The 20,184-nt window shown below is 39.6% G+C and overlaps 1 protein-coding gene across 1 annotated transcript; it reads left to right on the top strand.

Annotated features, from left to right (window-relative positions):
* Positions 1–281: 281 nt before the first annotated feature.
* On the top strand, positions 282–3,379 carry LOC148020151 (F-box protein FBW2-like). The gene is made up of 4 exons (XM_087700437.1): positions 282–445; positions 540–889; positions 970–1,682; positions 2,111–3,379. The coding sequence occupies exons 3-4, from the start codon at positions 1,330–1,332 to the stop codon at positions 2,736–2,738; spliced, it is 981 nt and encodes a 326-aa protein (XP_087556563.1). The 5' UTR covers positions 282–445; positions 540–889; positions 970–1,329; the 3' UTR covers positions 2,739–3,379.
* Positions 3,380–20,184: the final 16,805 nt, after the last annotated feature.

The raw sequence follows: 20,184 nt of genomic DNA, 5'->3' as shown, positions 1-20,184 counted from the left end.
AAGTTAGAAAAATCGCAGATACGTAAAATTGTAGTGCAGTGAGGGTGAGATGATACAACATCCTCTTTCCTTGAAGGATAAAATTAAACCACACTTAACATGTCTTCCTAATTGCATTCTTTAGGCCTTGTGCTCCATGGACCATGAATGTGGAAAGTTTTTGCATTGGCCTGAAAATGTTTTGTGTGACAGAGTTAGTAGTTAAGATTCCAATCCTCTCTCCTCACCCCCCCCCCCCCCCCCCGCCCCCCCTCTCTCCCTCCGTGGGGAACAGCCCTACATAATAATGGCATCAGGCCCCGTAGCCTGTGTAAGTTTGTATAAGCTGTTTAAAAAAACTCTTTGAAGTTCGGTTGATGAAAGAGGGAACATTTATATAAAGGAGCCGGCTGACTGTCCTCTGAGGCTCTCTCTCTGACACAACAAGCCTTTACTCCTCTAAAAAGTATGCATTTTTTCCATCTTTGTCTCTGTCGTTCTGTGTCCTGTTTGTCAGAACCCATCTGGATTTTGAAGGCTTGTGTTCATGTGCGTCACAGAAACACACGAGAGAGAGAGAGAGAGACTCTGAGAGAGAGAGAGAGGAATATCTAGTACTACTACTGATCTGAGGAAATGGATGATGAATCGCGAGTCCCCAAAAATCTTTGACATTTGATCGGGAATTTGGGGGTTTTTTCCACTCAGTTCTCGGAGCTCTCCTATTGCGACATTGGTGGTGGTAGGTGTACTGTGATTTTGCTGCATTCAATCTTTTATGTCAAGGGCCACTGGCCAGGTAGCAGGGCAGGGCTCCTTAAAGAAGCTGCACAATGTTGGAATTTTGATGGCCGATTGGCCTTCTTTTCGACCCATTTCAATAGCTTTTTGCTTCGAACAGAGCACCCAGGTACTGCCCTGTTCTCATTGATTAATGGTTTCCGTGTGAGGCAGGAGAGTGCAAAGTTGCAAACTGGTTGGGTTTTTCAGGCACCAGAGCTCTTTGAAGTACAACAAGTACAGAAGAAAATTTCTTCCATTTCGGTGTCCATATTCACCCCACAAAGCCATTCCCCTGTTCCTCCCTGCCCAGAACAGGATTGTTAAGACTTTTCTGTCACTTGCAAGCATAAATTCAGGCTGCTGGAGGACTATTGGAGAAGGATTACAGTTCTTTCTACCACATTCTGCATCCCATTGGTCTCTTTTGAATTGAAAAAGTCGAGCAGTGAAGACCGGTTCCTCTTCTATAGAGCTAGGGTTCTGTAGAAGAAAGGGATTGCCGAGGTTTAGTTTGAATCCCGAGTTGTCACTCTTTATCTCTCCCACAGTGGTCGAGCTGTCTTAAAGATGAAGATAACGGAGGGGGTTACAGGAGGACAGGAGGAAGAAAAGGCAGATGGAGCAGGGGGACCCTCCTGGGCTGACATGCTACCTGATGCCCTTGCTAAGATCTTCAGCCGACTATCTCTAGAAGACATGCTGACCAAGGTGCCCATAGTGTGTCGGACATGGAAGTCTATCTCGCAAGACACGGTGTGCTGGCAAACTGTGGACCTTGACAGATGGAGCCGTGTTGGAAGAAAGCCAGAAACAATGGAGAAGATGATCAAGCTGTTAGTCAACAGGAGCCGGGGCTGCCTTAGGGAGATTTGTGCTCCCAACCTTGCTAATGATAATATGCTCCGAGCCATTGCTTCCAGGTTTGTTTTCCATCCTCCGGGGAATAGGGGAACAAGAATGCTTATGCCTTTGCTTGTCTGTGACTGTGGGTGGGTGGGTGTGCACGTGCATATATGTGGTATCGTGTTTTCACATCAAAGCAACTATGTGTGGATGCATGCGGGCACACTGGGAGGGGGGGGTGGCTTGTTTGTATGTTCAACCGCATGCCTGTGCATGTACGTCAATAGCAGGCCAAGTTTCGATGAATTTGCTTTGCAATCAGAACTCTAATCACTTCACTAACTACACAATGGTTCCATCCTGGATTAACCAGCAAATTCTGACTCATGTTCTGAATTTTTCTTCAGTAATCGATAATGCACATATTTTGGGTGTTTGAACTGTTTTTTGTTGCTCAGTGCACTCCATAGGTTTTACATGTGACATATGATTGCTTTGTATGCAGTGGATCCCTGCTTCAAGTACTTCGGATTCCTTACAGTTTGGTGACTGAGGACTGTGTCTGTCAGCTCACTTCTAGCTTTCCTCTAATCACTTACTTGGATATAAGTGGATGTGTGTCACTTTCAAAAGCATCTCTTGAATCATTTGGAAAGAATTGTCGACACATCACTCGACTGGATGTAAACATGTATCCACAAACGTCTAGTGTTGCATACAGTGATGATGATGTGGCTTTTACCATAGCTCAGTATATGCCACAGCTAAAACACCTTGGAATGGTCTATGGAATGCTGTCAAATGTAGGATTAAAAGCACTGTTAGATAGGTGCAGAAGTCTGGAGCATCTTGATTTGCGTGGATGTTGGCACTTGAATATGGACGAGACTTTTGTGAAGGAAGCATTGAAACGGATGAAGGTGTTTTATCCACCGGTAGTTGTTGAGGATGATATTTACAACATAGATGAATCAGATTTTGATGGGTCAGACTTTTATGATTATGATTCAGATGTGGATATGTGGGGCTACGATAGTGAATTTGAAGATATTGATGATCTGCTTATGGACATGCATGAGGAAGAGATTAATGGCACGTTATATTTCTGGCCTGATACATCACCTTCTCCATGATCCTGATATGAAACCTAGAGGCATTTATCATTGCTGCCATAACTCAATAGACAGGTACTTCAACTCCTTTGGACTGCTTCTCTGTCTCCAAACATAATGACAGGTGCAATCAGATCCATTCTTGCTGGATTACTTCTTATGGGGCTTAGAGTTAAAAGTGGGTTGAAAATTTGATACTTGCTTTATACTGAAGTCAAGGCAGATTCTACTGAAGACAACGCTCTATGTGAAGTACCAGATCTTGTCACTGCTAGCAGGTGGTTCTCTGGAAGTTACTCATTGTTTGATAGCGATGGGGGACTGGATTTGTGTGATAGCTCCAAGTGCACATGTGAGAGCTTTTTGGCAATGCTGTTCTTCAGTCGAGAAAAAGAATCTAGACTGCAAGAAGTAGATTGGATTGACAAAAAGCTTGTCATCTTCCTGGTTGCCAAAACAGTGCAAGCCAAGGTTACTGCATTTTCTTTCTTTTCAAGCTCAGAAGAGAAATTCATCACTTCCAGATGTATTGACTTCATGGTTGGTGTGAGGCTGTGCATTTGAATACAAATTGATTCTAAAACTGTGACTTTTCAAAAGTGTTTTTGACCCTTGGTATTATGTAGTAGCTGTAAAGAAATTATCGTTATAATCTTGCATTCTCCTAGGTATGTGGATGGTCAAATTGACCATAAGTTGTGGATCTTGTTTCACATTGAGTTTTAGTATCCATCTATTACTTTTCACATCTTGGTATCCATTGACTTCATTCACTGCTTTCACAGAGTTAATGGCCAAAAATTCCTATTTTTCCAAAACACACCGCTGTACAACTACATATGCATAGGAGTTATGTTTCCATCTTTATGATTCCATGGTCCGTGCAATGTGCTTGCCCTTGATCTGCATTGCGCCTTCCTTTTTCACTGATTTCAACTAAATGGTTGCAGCATTGAGCCTGTCTGGATCACAGTGCTGTGTTTGCCTCTGGAATATGATACGCCATGTTTCCTCCATGTGCTGCATTCGTGTTAGGCTGTGGCGATGTTGACATTTGCCCTACGTTGAGCCATTGATTGCTGCCCATATTATGACAATGAGCTATCCATGGAGTTTGTGTAGCCACAAGAGGGGCAAGGTGGATAGCTTGACTACTTTGATTTCATAGAGGGATCATGGCATTTGGACTTCTTTAGGGTGCTTGCTTATTGGAGACACATTCAATGGAGTGCGCACTAGTGGAGTATCCTTGGCATGTCTTGTTTGTTCTTATTCTTTGCTTGTTCACTTGTGCTTTGGGAGAGGATGTTATAAGTGGTCATATCACAGGTTCACGGGTGCCCACATCCTAATTTATGGGAAGCTTCTTTTTTGTTTCTCTAATTATTGCCCAACCTATTTTGTGTAGAACAACTCCCTTAGTTTTCTCTATAAAAGGAGGGAGTGTGGCTACAATCATGCTATTCATGACTTGCAGATTCTTGGTGTGGAGAGAGGGAGCCTATGGAGTGTGTGAGTTGGTGCTTAACCATTGTACACTTGATTTGCTTAGTGGATTTCCATTCTAGATTTCATCTTGTGCATTGTCTCTTTCATCAATATTGTGTCTTTCATTATTTCGATATTGGAGCATAGGGGACTCTCTCATTCTCTTTGGGTTGAGGCAATTTTCGAGTGATGTATATCCACATAATATCTCTTGCTGTTGCTCCAAGAATGACTCCCAATGCGGCTCATTTTGGGCATAAGCCATTGGTTGCTCAGTTTTAGGGTCTTAAATGCAAGAGAGGAGTGCAATCTTAGATGCCATGTTGGTTACCCAAGGATGTTGGCTACATGATCCAAAGTCTAGACATTCGTTGTTGGTAGGGATGGGGTATTACTCGAGGATGTTGTGAGTGTAGTACTCACTAGGTGGTCCTTTCTTAGGGGAGGTCCAACTTATTGCCTTCTTTGGATTCCTAGCCCATTGCCTTAGATGATGCATCCCTTCTAGTTGGAGTTGGTTCCATGTCCTTAATAGAGAAAGGTGATTAGGATTATATTAGTGATTCCTATCTCTACTTCAAATTGATAGATGATTTGATGACCCGTGTTATCCTTTATGCAGATGATTCGATCGAGTCATATGGAACTTTGATGTGGGATGACCCCAAAGAGCTCTTTTATGTGGATGATTTGATCATTATGGGGATTTATATGGAGCACATTGCTTTGGAGCACATTGCTTTGATGTGGCATGATTCAATCGTTATGGGGAGTCATATGGAGCACATTGCTTTGATGTGGGATGACCCTTAGAATTTTGATGATAGATTTTGGCTTACTTCATTCCTTTGTTGGGCTTGAGGTGTTTCAATCACCCCAATGCATTTTTATCTCAACAATAGAATATTTGACTAAGATGTTGATAGGCTTTGGGATGATTGCTTGCAGGGTTGTTTCTTGCGCCATGGACCTAGGATTCAAGTTGTTGGAGTATAAGGAGGGTGCAATGATGGATGTTTGGCTCATTCATATTGGACCCGATGTTTCTACATTAGTCACCATTTTGAATTCTTTCATGCGGAGACTTCTTTAGTCCCATCGATTGCTTTGTAAGTTCTGTAGTATTTGTGGGGCACACCAACACATGGGATTATGATGGAGAGGGGGTCACCAGACACCTAGAGATGCATTATATGTCTGCTTTAGTTTGGGTGTTGTTGCTATTACTTGATGCAGCAAGTGACATCCTACCATCGCTCTTTCTTCTATAGAGGTAGAGGACAAAGTTGCTTGCTTTGCATGCCAAGATTGAGGTGGTGGTTGGCCAATAGTGGCTTTCCGCAAAGAGAACCTACAATTTTTCATTGTGACAGAGGTGGTCCGGGGCCTTGGCCATAGCCAAGAATCCTCATTTTACACTCCTTGGCAATGTGGTGGACATCTTCACAAAGGCTTTTCCATTGCTTTCACTTTTTCTTCATTCGCACTCCTTGGGAGTTCAAGCACACCTAGGATCTAAGAGGGAGCGTTAGTAGTGATGCTCATCTTTTGGTTGTGAGCTCTAGAGTGAGTCAGTTAAGGACCTTAAGAGCTCTGTCTAGTCATGGTCATTTAGGGTGGTTCAATCCATGTTTGTTCATTGTGTCGTTTGGGGTTTGGGCTCTGAACACATTTGGTGCCATTTTAGATCATGTGCCTATTTATAGGACAGCTGTGACACATGTAGGGGTTTTTCATTGCATCAGCCTTTATCACCATTGTTGTTTCCTCATTGCCTTTATCTGTGCCCTTAAGTTTCTGTCTTCTGCTCATGAGTTCTACTTGTGTGCCCATTGCTTCAGTCTATTATACTTTTGACCATATTTATCCTTCTTGCTACCTCACAAGTGCTGAAGAAAGCGCTGCTCTAGGCTGCTGCTGATCGAAGAGAAGACCCTAGATATAATGGAAAAAGAATATTGGGAAAATTGAAGTTGACTTCCTGCCTCCAAAGGCTGACTTTGTCAAACAATCTCTCAATATGCAGGGAATGTCGTGCTCCAAACTACCTATGATGAATCAGAGCACCAGCATCCTTCCGAATTATTTCAACACTTAGCAGATAAATTAACTTCCCAGTCTAGCCACTGGGCTTCTCCTTGAGGCTTGGAATGTAGTTTACGATCAACCCACTGGCACAAGGCAATCTGCAGAACAACTTCTATGCATTCACTGATGCAAAGGCTGAGCTTAAGGGCCTGTTGAGACTTTGGGGAGCTGGTCATCAGCATCTTGATGGCATGTGGCAAAGCCATGTTTGAGGCAGGTTGGTCCAGTGCAGCCATAAGCTAGCTTGTTGTGTATGGTTGTGCTCTATGCATCTACCCATTTGTCCGAGTCAATGCAAGCAAAGGGCGCACTTTTACTTCTGCATACATCCATGTTCCTCCCACTTACTCCCCAATTGTCTCTCATCCCCACATTAATGAGATCATGGTTGTATTCTTGCTGCCTTAAATATATGTTCTGCTTTGCTGCTTGAAAGTATGTGCTACTGAGACAGGTTGAGTTGGTATGAGAATTTGTATTCTCAGCTAGGCCTGCCCCTTAATATTCAGGACCTGCTGTTGTAGGGGTGTTGGAAAGGACAGTGAACTTCTGCGCTTTGAAGACACTTTGCTGTGATAAAGAGTGTTCATGGCTTATTGTGGAGTATGTAAGCTTCATGGCTGTGGTTCATCGTGGTCCATGGAAAAAATAATTAAAAGATTTGTGTTTTCTGCTCTGACTTGTGGCCTCTCCAGCTGTTTCAGGCTGTCAGAAGAGACCCTGCCATGTGACTATGGATGTTGCTGTGGATGCTTGTGTTGGGTATTGTTGGGTAAGGACATGGCAGTGGCTTTTACAGCACATTTGAAAAGATAAGAAGGTTTTGGTGGCGGTGGTTGTGGGGGAGGGTGGAGGGAAACAGTTTGACTATAATCGACCCTTGTCTAGCCTGGTCAAGCTCTTGTATGATACTGCTTCTTGAATCGTGACTTGACTGGATCATTTCATTGACACAGAGGTCAAGCTGGGGAAGACGGCATGGACAACAGTCAGTGATGGCATAGGTGGGTGGAGATGGTGGGCTCACATCTGGACTGTCATGACATGGCAGGCTGACTAGTTCCCATTTGGCAGAATGACCTGTTACAGGCATAGTTGTTTTCGGACTCGTATGAAAAAAAATTCAGATGTTTGAAAAACAGTTATCTGAAATCAATACCTGATTTTTTTTGGGGCCTAAAATATTTGGGGAGTTTGTTTTCAAAAATGATGATTTTTGGTGGCTTTTCTCTGTTTTCTGGTCTGTGAGTGTGTGCAGCCTGCAAATGGCTTTTGTTGAGTGAAAATGACTGATTTCAGCCTGCATGAAGTCCACAAACAGTGGGAAACATAGCTGCCTGGCTAGAAACACTGCTGCCTCAACAAGAGTGCAATGTATTCAGCCTGTACTGTTACTATTCACAGCTGAAATCTGAAGTTCTCTCTCTCTGCCTTAAAAAGTCTGCAGTGCAATCAGCCAGCACTGTAAAAGCTGATCTCTCTCTCTCTCTCTCTCTCTCTCTCTCTCTGTCTCTCTCATTGATCTTTTTATTTGCATTATTTGTTAAAATATGTCAACAGATTAGGGTCATGTATGATTCAGGTCTAGGATTCAAATCATACTCGAAGCATACTTTCATACGTGTTTGCGTTTGATGTTTGATTCAGGTATGGAAAAACTATATTTACAGGTCAGGTCAGCCAGCTAGATAAGCCCAAAAGAGTTAGCTGCCTTCACTTGTTTAAGAGCCTCATTTGTGGTGCTTGCAGATTGACTGGACTTCCTGTTCATTTCCACTCATTTGCACTTCACCTTCACCTACTAATAGCCTTTCTTCTCCTGTCTGAACTCATCGTTGCTGCCTGTATAGGTTGTCACCAGAATGAGATGTGCAATAAGAGTTTCGATTATAATTAAACTCTAGTTTTGGTATCCATAGCTCTGCACACGGTGACCAGTGCATTTGTAGTGGAGGATTTGACATTGAGTATGAAGCGGACAAGGGTATGGGCTATGTTGTGCATGGGCATAGTAATGGATCAAGGTTAAATCAGAATTTTCATTAAATTGAAAGTTTGAACCTTAGAATTAAGTTACATTGCCCAATAAGTAGTAGTAGTAGTAGTCTCCATCCCCCTTTTTCTCCTTCCAAGAAGTCTAGTGGAAAAAGCTGCATTGTGACAGGTCCTCCAAATAAGGACCTAGTGTGATAATGACTCTATGCATGCATGTACCCTTGTTGGCATTGTGCCAATCCCATCTTGGGTTTGTCTCTAGCTATTTGGCGATGAATGGTGTTGAAACTATGACCTACGAGGTAGATCTGTTGCTCATGATGCCTTCTCATGTGGGGGGGACTCACAAAGAGAGTCATCAATTACCTATGTGGTTACATGAGCAATGGAGCATTCATCTCCAACATGCAACTCTCTCTGTTTGTTTGTCTCTTTTCTTTTCCCCCTCAGTAATCCATGCCATGTTGGATGGTTGAGCAACTAGTTTGGTCATAGAAATTGCAAATTTTTGCCATGGTGTATGCAATGACAAAATGGGTTTGGGGATATCAACCAATCTTATTTTCCAATCATGGGAATCCTTTTGGTGGTTCTAAATCTCCACTCTGAGTAGTTAAAGTGAAGTTTTTGATCTAAACCTTGTTGGAATAAGTTCATATAGAACCTTGGGTTAGATATTCTCCTCTCCTTTGAGATCCATTTACTTTTTGGACACTTACATAACAAACAAGGTGTGTTTCTCACAATTTTGTTGTGAGAAACTCAATAGATAAAGTTGAAGTTTTTGTTCTAAACCTTGTTGGAAAAGGTTTATACGGCACCTAAGGTTGAGATGTTATCCTCTTCTTTGATATCTCCACATTTTGGACACGAATGTCATGGTGGATAAAGTGTCTTTCTCACAATTTTGTCATGAGAAAACTCATTTCTTGTGAGGAGAATGTGGGTATGCATAGAAACAATGTATGATAGATTTACATGGAGTGCTCCATGAATTTGAGCTTTGTTTGGTTATGCTTTGTAGGGTTTAGTAGCTTGAAGTCTATAAGTGGATTCTGGGTAAATTGAAGTTGGTGGGAGTCTACTTATGGATATTTAGTCTTGTGGATTAGTTGTGCTTGAGAAATTGTTCAAAATCTAGGCTCATGTGCTTAATTTGAAGTTGTATATTATAATCTTCAAGGAAAATCTTGAAGGGTGCCAAGCATTGGGGCCAATAGGTGTAACAAGTGGTGTAGGAGTAGTTTTAAAGTTGTTGAATTTATTGTTTTGCCAAATTACATGTTTGCAATATTATGTCTGCTTTTAGTTATGAACTATGTCCGCTCTTTCTTGTTTTTGTTTCTACATTAGTTCTTGTAATAAGTGGGGGAATGAACTTGGTTTCTACAATTAGGATCAAAGCGTTGGTTTAGCCTTCTAGTTGGCAAGTTCTCTCCACTATTTGGGAAGCTTTTTCGTATAGGGCAGGTAGTTGGAGTATAAAGATTAATGTCGAGCTAGCCATTATAAAAACATTTAATGAGTGGGAGATTGTGCAACATGAATGATTGCCTCTTGATATGGATTTGGAAATTTCTTGGTCCCTATAGGCCTTAGCTTTGGAAACTTATCATTGGGTTGTTTTGTGAGATTGTGGATGCTCTAGTGGTGAACCTTTAACATTCATCTACGATATATATTGATGATTGTAGGTCTTAAGTGGAATAAGGTAACAACAAATAGGGCTACATCTTGAACAAGCACAATTAATGGGATGCTTTGATGGGTGGATTAATTATGTGGTTTTGGAGATTTGGCTTAGGGTCCCCTCATGGTTGGGCCTCATTGCTACCATATATATGAGTATGTTACTACTTTTGACTACTAGCTCTAGTAGAGAAAGGAGTGGGAATTTTTAAATAGAGGGGCAAGACATGTTTGATCATGTTCATCACCTACTTGTGTATCATTTCTTGTAGACAAATGTGGATATGTTGTCCATCAAATTTAGTTAGGGATGTGGAGGCACTTAAAAACTAGGCACCTTGACTTATACCATACAATAGGCAACTACTTTAAGGAGAGTTAGGATAATAATCAAAGCAAAACGACAAAGGGAGACAAGGTGAGGTAGAGTCTTGAAAGTTGTAATAGGATGTAGGAAACTATCTAGTATAACTTGGGAGGCTACATCAATGTTTAATATGTTACTACCATTAAGGGGTATGTCTCAATTTATGAAAGAATCATGAATAAAGGAGTGGTTGAAACTTGAAAGTATATTGGATGTGTGTTTTTTATTATTTACAAGCCATCTTTTCAATATATAAGAAAGAATGTTATTTTAAAATTTGTTGGATAAAATTAAATGTATACTACTAGATTAGATGGTCAAATTGGTTTTCTACATATAGGACATTAGGAAAAAAATGGACTCAAAAAGGGTCTCCTGAGAAATTGATTAGGAATCCTTAATCTTGGATTAGTTCCTCTTCCATAGTCATTATTGCATGCTTTCTTTTTCTCAAAGGATATCCAATTATATTACAAGTTGAAATACTCATTTTAAATACATTTTTGGTATTAAATTATCTCCAAATTAGTTAACTTTATTTAATATCTATACATGTGGTGTCTAGGACTATGCATAGATAGTTACATACTCACTTTACACTCTTGCAAAGGTGCAAGCAAACTCTTATGGGTTATAAGGAAAGAAAACATCGACTACGACCAATGCTATCACTATTCTTGAATGATGGAATGTGGAAAAGGCATATGCAAGTATTGAGGTTCATAATCTCCCATTGAAAGGAACATTTTTTATGATATTAGAGGCCAAGGTGAGGGCCAACAATTGGAGGTTTTTATGGATGTTCTTAATATTTTAGTGGTGGAAGAAGTTCAAATCACTTGTGATACAACTTGGGTTAGTTGATAGGGTTATGGGGCCATATATAACCTAATAGCAAATGCACTAGCTCATAAATAATGCCATAAAACATATGGCCTTGCCTCATCCATTTTGACTTAGATCTATGCAACAAACACAAAATGCATCAATTAGAGAGTAAGTATGACAATACTTTTTTATCAAGGAGCATATGGAAATAGAAAGAAGCAAATCCAAAAAAACTATTTTCTACGAGGATAATGAGTTCAAGAATATTTTTGTCAACCTAATTAAATTGCTTCAACAAGAATGGATCCTTGGAAATGTGAAGTATACAAGGTATAGAGAAGTTACATTATTGTGCTCATGGTGAATATTTTAAGAATATTTGCTATGGAGGCCACCAAAAAAGGAGCTACCTTGTTGACATGTTCAATTGATTCTATAGATGCGCCTTTGATCATTCAATCACATTGGAAAATACAAGGGCCAATGCTCTAGTTAAGTCTATTAGAAACGAAGCACATGCTCACAATAGTGAAAGATGGCAAACTAGCAGTACAAAAAATACATGTGTTACATGGCATAACAACAGATGACACCAAGGCTCCAATGGGATTCTACTTAAACTTCGTGAATCTCCACTTTTTCATTTGAAACAACCCCCACCCCACCCCCCCAAACACCCCCCCCCCCCTGCCTCTCTGCCCTTTAAATAGAAAGTATGTAGTTCATTTTCATACTTCACTCTTATTTATCTCTAGGACTCAGAACTTTCCCTCTACACAGGAATGGCTTGCATGAATCACAACCCCATTCGTTACTTGGGGTAAAATCCAAAGCTCCCATCATGATAAGAATGAAATTGACTAAACTTCTCGCATAACAGAGGCTTTTCTTCTACCTATAGCCAAGGTCACCCAACAACAACGAAGAAGACCATGCTCAATAAATACAAAGGGAAGAGGTTGTAGGAGGATGACAATGACACCTCCATGATGACGAGACCTATGTGCCATTCAATGAGGGTGGAGATAAGGGGCATAGAGATAAGGAGTAAGGAGACGACGAGTACACTTCCCAAAGTGAGGAAACACACTTAGATACAAAGCACTGAGATGAAACAAAGTGCCATGGTCATGGCAAAGTGCTTATAAGGATGCTCACCATTAAAGATTCCATTCTTTTGTGACAAATCCTTGCACTTCCCACACCATTGTAGCAACCCCCCCACCATCCACACAAGCAACACAACCTTGCGAATGGGGCCAAAGAGAGGACCTCTTGCAACATGAGTTCCATGGCAGTGGAGGATGAGAAGGGGGAACTACCACTTGAAGGCCCTGAGAGAGCTTAAGTATCAAAATAACACTAAGCTCTTGATATGTAAAGTATCATTTACCCTATCAATAAAATAAATCTTTTGGAACGACATGGATGACAAGAAGACACAAACTGCAGCCTTAGAGGGCCTACAAGAGGCAATATAGGCAGGCTTAGTTAGCCTATTCAAAGACACGTATCTTTGTGTGATCCATGCAAAGCATGCTGCAGACATGCATATACATATGCAACTAGCTAGGAGAATTCGAGGGGAATGGGATGAAAGTCCTTGGTTTGTAAATCTTAACAATCAAGGAGGATTTGTAATTCTTTTTGCATAGAAATACATATGTATATCAATGAAATTGAGTTTTGTATATCTCTGTCTATTTTCGCTCTTGTTTTGAAAAGTGTTTAGTGATTTATATATTTTCAGTTATATCAATCACATGTTTTTAATGCTTGCCATATAGCTGCTATGATGTGATATTGCATACACTTGTCTGTGTGTTGCCAAGGCCAGAGGAATGCTTTGAAGGCCAAAGGAGCACTATAACAAAAAAAGTACGCTATAGCATGTGAAAGGATTGCTACCCCTCTAGGCCTTGGCAGCACATAGACAATCATTTCTAATCTCTACAATGGGATTACTATGCTAAACTTTGGCATGTATGGTGAACTTATACCTAGGTGCATTTGCTAGCCTAAGTTTGAATACCGGTTGTTAGATATAACAAAATCCACAACAACGGTTTACTGGTTAACACTACACATTCACACTTGCATACATGTGTTGAATAGAACAAGAGTGAGATACCATTTTTGCAAATAGAAGTCATGTAGAAAGAGAAAAATATATTAACATGATAATATGTTTTACATTAGATGGCTTCTAAGCCAAGCACTAGTGTAGAGCTATGACAACGTTACAAATACAATTATACAAGGGCAATTAGTTGGCACTATGAAGATGTAGCTTCTTTATGGCTTTAGTCCTTTGTTTTCGGCTTCTATTCATCGTCACAATCACCCTTGCACCACGTTAGCCATGATCCTTGGTTTCAAAGCCTTAAAAGCACTCCCCAATGTTATCAAGCTAATGATTCTTGCACATAAGCACATGCCAAAAATGGATCTCACCAACTCCTTCTCAACAAGGATAATCTTGTTGGCATTTGTGGTGATACTGGAGACACATAGCACCTTTGAAACCACTTTGAGGATTGTGAGCTAGGCACAAGCAGTGGGGTAAAGTCAATGTGGACCATAGTAATGTATCAAGGGGGAATGCACTCTATGTATTCAGCGAGGGTCTCATCTCTTTCAAAAGCCCCTCGATTCCCTACTGGTAAACTCATCTATATCCAATATGTCTTGCAAAAATCACAAGAGAAACCATTAGTGAAATTTCACTAAACTAAATAAAAGTATATATGAGCAATTAAAATTTACCTCTTGGGATTCATCACTCTCAACTTTGGCCTCTTGGGTTACATCCATGCTGATTCATCTATCATGTGTGGCAAGGGGGGGAGGGGGGATTTTACCTGAGCTGCAAGGTTGGGGTGTCTCATCGCCTCCACCCATGTGGATGGCCTTGAATTCATTTTTCTCAAAAGCAACTTACTCAAAGGTGGAAATTGTAGCTACCAGGGCATCAATTGCACCCTCAATCTCTTTGAGCTTGGGCGACAAGGCAGGAGCCAACAATGTTGGCATGGTGTCCAAAGGAAACTCACATGCTATTGCTAGAATGGAGAGTGCCTCATCCTCCCATACACCAAACATATTCTCTATATCATAGAGGTAGACGAAGTCAATTAGGTTGACAAAGATCTTGGCCAAGCTGGACACTTTTTTGTCCACATCCTGACTCTCATCCACCTAGTCTTGAGTTATGAAGCAGACTTAGGGCACTATTTGAATGGAGGATCCATCCTCCTCACTAGCATAGTGGCCTCTGCGGATGAGCCCTTGAGGAGGGCAAGGCTGCAAATGGATATATAAGGACAATGATGTAGATCCCTTGCCTTGAAAATATGCATGAAAATATGAATTGGCACAAAACAAGAAAGGCTCACAAATCTTGAAGCTTTTGAGAACTTCATGGAGTTGTAAATAACGTTTATCTTTGTTAATAGCATCTATATTGACCATTGATTAGAGATCGACCACTCAAAAAAGTTGAATGGTAGGCAAGGAAGACGTTTAAGAGTACCATATGGATTCAAAGATGTAGATACTAGATATTTATACTTGTTTTTAAAAAAATTCAAAGCTAAGAAGGCTTTGCAGAGACTTTCTAGTCATAAATTTTTGGCTTATATCAACATATATATAAGTAGACAAAATTCATGATTGAAAAGCAATTAAACCAAGAAAGGGAGTACTACCATGGAGACTTACAATTAGATGGGAATACATTGTGCATATCATTACAAGCAAGCTCCAAATCCTTTGCAGTGTAAACATGTTGCACTATTGCAATTAGACTGTCATCTTGAACTTCCTTAAACTTGAGCAATCTACCTTTCGAATGATTCTTCAATATACCACATCTTACTCGATGAGAGTTTGGTGCTCTTGGTTGTTGCATGTACATCCATGAATCTTTCTTGAACATTTCTTCCATCCATCACCCATGCTTGTCCTTTGTATTATGAACATAAATAGCCTTGACAAAGTCTGAAGGACACAATTGATGACTTGTAGATGCCATTAGAATGATTCAAGAAGAAGAAACTTCTAGTTCTTGGGAGGAAGAAGGTAGGGAGTTGACTATAAGAAAAAGAGAAATAGTGGCCATGAAGCACCAACTGAGAATGGATTCAAAAGCTCTTCGATAGTCTCCAATCTTTATCTATGAAGAAGTGTAGCATGACGGATTCTATACCGTATGGCAACTATTTGCACATTAGAGACTAATAAATCAAAGAAGAAGCCCCCTTAATAAGAAAAACAAGTGAAAGCTTATCTAACAATAGTCACATGTAGCCACCAAATATTCCATGTCAAAGGAAAGAAGAATTAAAACGCAATAATAGCCTACTCAAATATCACTTGAAAAGATAAATGGGATGTTTAATAATCTCAAACTCTGGTGGAAAATGATCAAAAAGTACATAATGTTGCATTCAAAACCTTGATTTTCAAAGCATCTAGCAAGCATGAATTATCATGTATAACATATATGCATTCCAAATGACTCCAAGTTCCCAACTACTTTGCAAAATGAAAAGTATAAGCATTGTCAAATGGCAACATGCAAGACTAGAGGTCCTGCTTTAGAACCATTGATCCAAAGTTGGAGAACAAAACATTAGGTCCCAAATAAATTTTTGCATTAAATGGTACATGATTTTCATTTTCCAAGTGTGAAAATTTTTGCCATTGAATTTTTCCACTAAATTTTAGAAATTTTGGAAACAAAGAGGTCTTACTATGACTCACATGATAGTGTCTAATCTAGTTACAACATTGGGATTTTACAATGAAGGTTGAAAATTTTAAAAAAACTTGATCAAGAGCAACCCTTTTAGTCTTTTAATATATGATTTCCAATTATAAGAGTAGGAAATATTAAAATCGGGGTTTGGACAATGCAAATCCCACATAGAGACATCCCTTTTTTACAATCTAGTTCAAGATACCAGTGTAAAAGTAGTTTACAAATGTCCAACTCAGATAAAACAGTGTGAATAGATATTTAAAGCAAACCAGTTCAAATCCAAGTAAATGTGAAAAGGGCTTTTATGGATAAGATTTTCAAACCCTAGTGATAAGGTTTAGGCTAAAGTTTAAAAATGAACCTTATTAAGAAGAAAAAAAAAGAAAGGGTGGCCGTGAGGATGTCTTTGAGTAGCACAATGAACTTTGGAGTGCAATGGCTCTAGTCACCAATCAATCTCTTCTCCTCTCTTCTCTTTCTCTATGTCAAACAAAGAAGTTGACCCCCATCTTGTAATATAAGCAACCCCTGAGCTTCTCAAGACAATCAAGCCACCCTTAGCTTTTTGCTTGAACTTGGCCCTTTAAGCACATTGCTTATGCAGCCCCCTTAATCAGGGCCCTTGTGCAAGCAATGGCAACCAAAAACCCCAACTGATTGGACTTGAAGCCCACCTCTACTGGCTATGAACTTCCCCTTCTTTCACACTGACAACCTTCAAAAATGAATCAAACTATGACAAACTATCTATAGCTTGGATCTTCTTATATACACTTGGTCAAGATAAAACAACTACAATACATCGGTGTATGCAAGATGTAACATGTAATGGAGCAAGTATTGTAGAAATTACATGGCACAGCAGACAGAATTTGAGTAAGGAGTAGAGAACACACAACAAATATGAGAAGAATAGAATCTGCTTTGATTTCAAACAAACTAATACAAAGATGGCTTTGTTCACCATGCATTTCCATTGTGAAGCTTAGATGGCGATCCAGACAAATGATAGGTGAAGAGCTTAAGGGTAGCTAGGAGAACTCTAACTAGGTGAAAGATAGATTGATGCTAGCTTTGGAGGGGCCTTCCTTTTATAGCCGCAGAAGGTAGTCTAGTCAACTTGTCGGATGATTTTATGAACCTTTCCTACTTGACCAGGGAATATTCCCTTTATCTTCAAGATGCATCGTGCCTTGAGTTGCTATCAATATAACTACTCTATCTAACCTAAAGGCTTAATCTACAAAGGTCTTCTTTTTTCCATTTGATCACATAGACCTCATCTAACATACAAGTCAAGACCCACCATGCTCACACATGGCTTCTTCTCATAATGGGGGCCTTACAACTTAGAGCACCATGGATCATTGGTGGCACCTTATGAGGGGCATTGAGCATATCTAATAAGTACATGCCACATGCTCAAACAAAGTGTTTAAATTTATTGTGCACATGTAAAGACAACCCTTATGCTTTTAATGTGTGTATCTATATATATTGATTCATTATTACACACACTTAAGGTATCAAACCCTCCTATCTTGTACTATCTTAATAAAAAATATACCGTACATAAGGCCTTAGTATACCAAATAATAAAAAAATATAACATTTTAGTGTACAAAGATTGATTCGTTATGTTTCTTCTTAACTTTACGCACAGTGGATGGTGTCAAGTCTACCCTCATGCTATCAAACCATCATAAGTGATCCCAATCCAACTTTTGAGAACCATCCAAGTGGGATATTGGGCATACGACAATGATATCATCCATAGTATATGCTTTGCTACATTTTATAACCATCTTAAAATTTAGGCTCAAAAAGCTAAACCATCTCCTCCTCCATATCCAAGCTCAAATTTGCTATTGCTTGATGCAAAAAAGTCATATTCAATTCAACCCATGAAGAACGAATCAATTGAACAGATGTTGGCTCTTCACATGCATACCCTTCACTACCTGCAAATTCAATGCAAGATGAATTCTAACCACTATTTATTTGTAGGTCACACACAAGGACTAGAGGCCCATACAACTATTGTACTAATTGTCCAAGCTGTCTCAAGCACCCAAGTTGTATCATGACTACCTTTTATGAGGTCTTCATGTAGGTCATCAATGTATTCGTCAAAAATGTCACTACAAGTCCACCAACCTACAAGTCCACCAACCTACAAGTCCATCAATGTATTCGTCAAAAATGTCACTACAAGTCCACCAACCTACAAGTTGTCATCGCAAGTCTACCATGCTCTACTACAAGTCTACCACACCTATTGGTCATCACTGTTGCAAGCAAGTCTACCATGTATATCTCCATCATCATCATCATCATCATCTCTCTTTCTCCCTCTCTCTCTCTCTCTCTCTCTCTCTCTCTCTCTCTCTCTCTCTCTCTCTCTCTCTCTCTCTCTCTCTCTCTCTCTCTCTCTCTCTCCCCCCTTAAAAGAACTCAAGGAAAACCTATTTGTACCCTCAAAAAAGGGCATGTTGTCATTATCCTCCTCTACTACCAAGTCTTCACATCCTATTATCCCCTTTCCTCTACTCATGTGAAAATCTATTTTTATCTCTCAAAAGGATATTGCTACTCTCCTCTTATTCTTTCCCTCCCTCTTCTCTCTTCCTCTTCACACCATCCTTCTGAATACAATTTCTCCAATGATAAGGTCGCATTCATGTGAGGTGTTCAATAGCAAAATCTTTGGGAATTCACCTTCAACCATAGATCTCATATTTAGACTACCTATAAGATTTTTCTCTTAATATGTCTCTTTATTATTGATTTAAATTTCTCTCTTCTCTTACCACTTGCCCATTCAAGGGTTTATCTACTCAATTCACTTGGTGATTGGATAATAACTCTAATCCAACATTACTCACAATATACATGGCAAGCAATGTTATTATATTCTAGAAACATTTATATTGATGTAGATGATTCGGTCCAACTAGGAAGAAGACAATTGGATCAAGCACTTAAATCCATTGGGGAAAATATACAAAAAATGGCCATTTATCTTAAGAGTTAGTGACTCTCCTAATGACAAGAGATTTGAGGTGGACCAATGGAAGAGGGGATGGTGTGCACATTTTTTCACTCCCTTTTTCCCCTTGGGCCCACCATAGGTAGGCTTGTTCCCTTACTCTAAATTGAACACCCCCCCCCCCCCCCCCCCCCCCCCCCGCCCCTTTTAGCTCTAACAAAGGGGCACCCATGCAAAGTGGAGGGAAAATTTTGAAATTTTTCCCTCCTCTCCCCAAAGGCCCTCTTTTCCTTAAAAAACTCATTGCATGTTATGTATAGTAAAAAATAATCTTTTTTGTGTGTTTCTCTAAGAATTGTTGTTTCTCTAAGGACTATTTCTCTATCTATTCAATTGTTAGGGCTCATTAATGATTTTCACTTGTAGTCTTGTCATCAAAATAAGATTATTGCATTATTAGAGGACTTATATGATAATAATTATTAGACTCAGAAATGTTATTATGGCTTGTGTGCCTCTTTTGCAAGGAAAATGCAGTGAGGTTGCAAAATTTTATCCATCAAATGGTTGTGGATCCCCAAGCTATTATTCAAAAGTGTAGGAAATATCTTATGGATTTACTTGGGTTGCAATTACACATTTCCAATAGAATATGGATAGGCCACTCTATGTTTTATAATTTGGTTTATGCTCGATATAGCAAAGAGCTTATATGCTAACATATCAGAGGATAAGGTAATAAAAGTTTTGTTGCAATTACCCATAAACTCCAAATTTACTAGAGGTTGGTGTGTTAGAATCCTCCCATGAAGACCTTTCCAATGATATGTTACATTATATACTTTTGAGGTACAATGGATATATTTATGAACGGGCCCTCTTTCTTTAATAGAATGATGATGTGGCAATTCTTACAAGGCCCAAAAATGAGTCCAAATCTCCCTAATGTTTACAAATTGTGCAATGGTATCAGCGGGATAGAAAGATATAATGATTTCTAAGTCACACCTTGTGTTATTATGGATGCGTTATTATTGAAGAAAGGGATAATGTAATAGTATCATATAATATTGAAATAGTTACATGGTGTAAGAATTTTTTGGAATTGTACTTAATGTTTGGATGAATGTGATGTTGTTGAAGATAGAGATCATAAAACAATATCATGATGAGTAGTTGTGATTAAAAGCTAGATATTTAAAGTGGAACTATTGTTTGAGGGAAATACTTGTGCCTAGATATGGTTGTTTGTGAACATGGA

This window comes from Lygodium microphyllum, chromosome 19 (genome assembly GCF_053477565.2).
Source record: "Lygodium microphyllum isolate KBCC chromosome 19, Lygodium_microphyllum_v1.1.10, whole genome shotgun sequence".
NCBI lineage: Eukaryota > Viridiplantae > Streptophyta > Polypodiopsida > Schizaeales > Lygodiaceae > Lygodium > Lygodium microphyllum.
Note: the sequence above shows the minus strand (reverse complement) of the source record. Positions and strands in the feature narration are given on the sequence as shown.

Bases quoted from the DNA above. Each gene is read 5' to 3' on its own strand.
- LOC148020151 (XM_087700437.1), top strand. From the start codon at position 1,330: ATGAAGATAACGGAGGGGGTTACAGGAGGACAGGAGGAAGAAAAGGCA. The intron at 1,683-2,110 runs GTTTGTTTTCCA...CTTTGTATGCAG, and splicing joins CTCCGAGCCATTGCTTCCAG to TGGATCCCTGCTTCAAGTAC.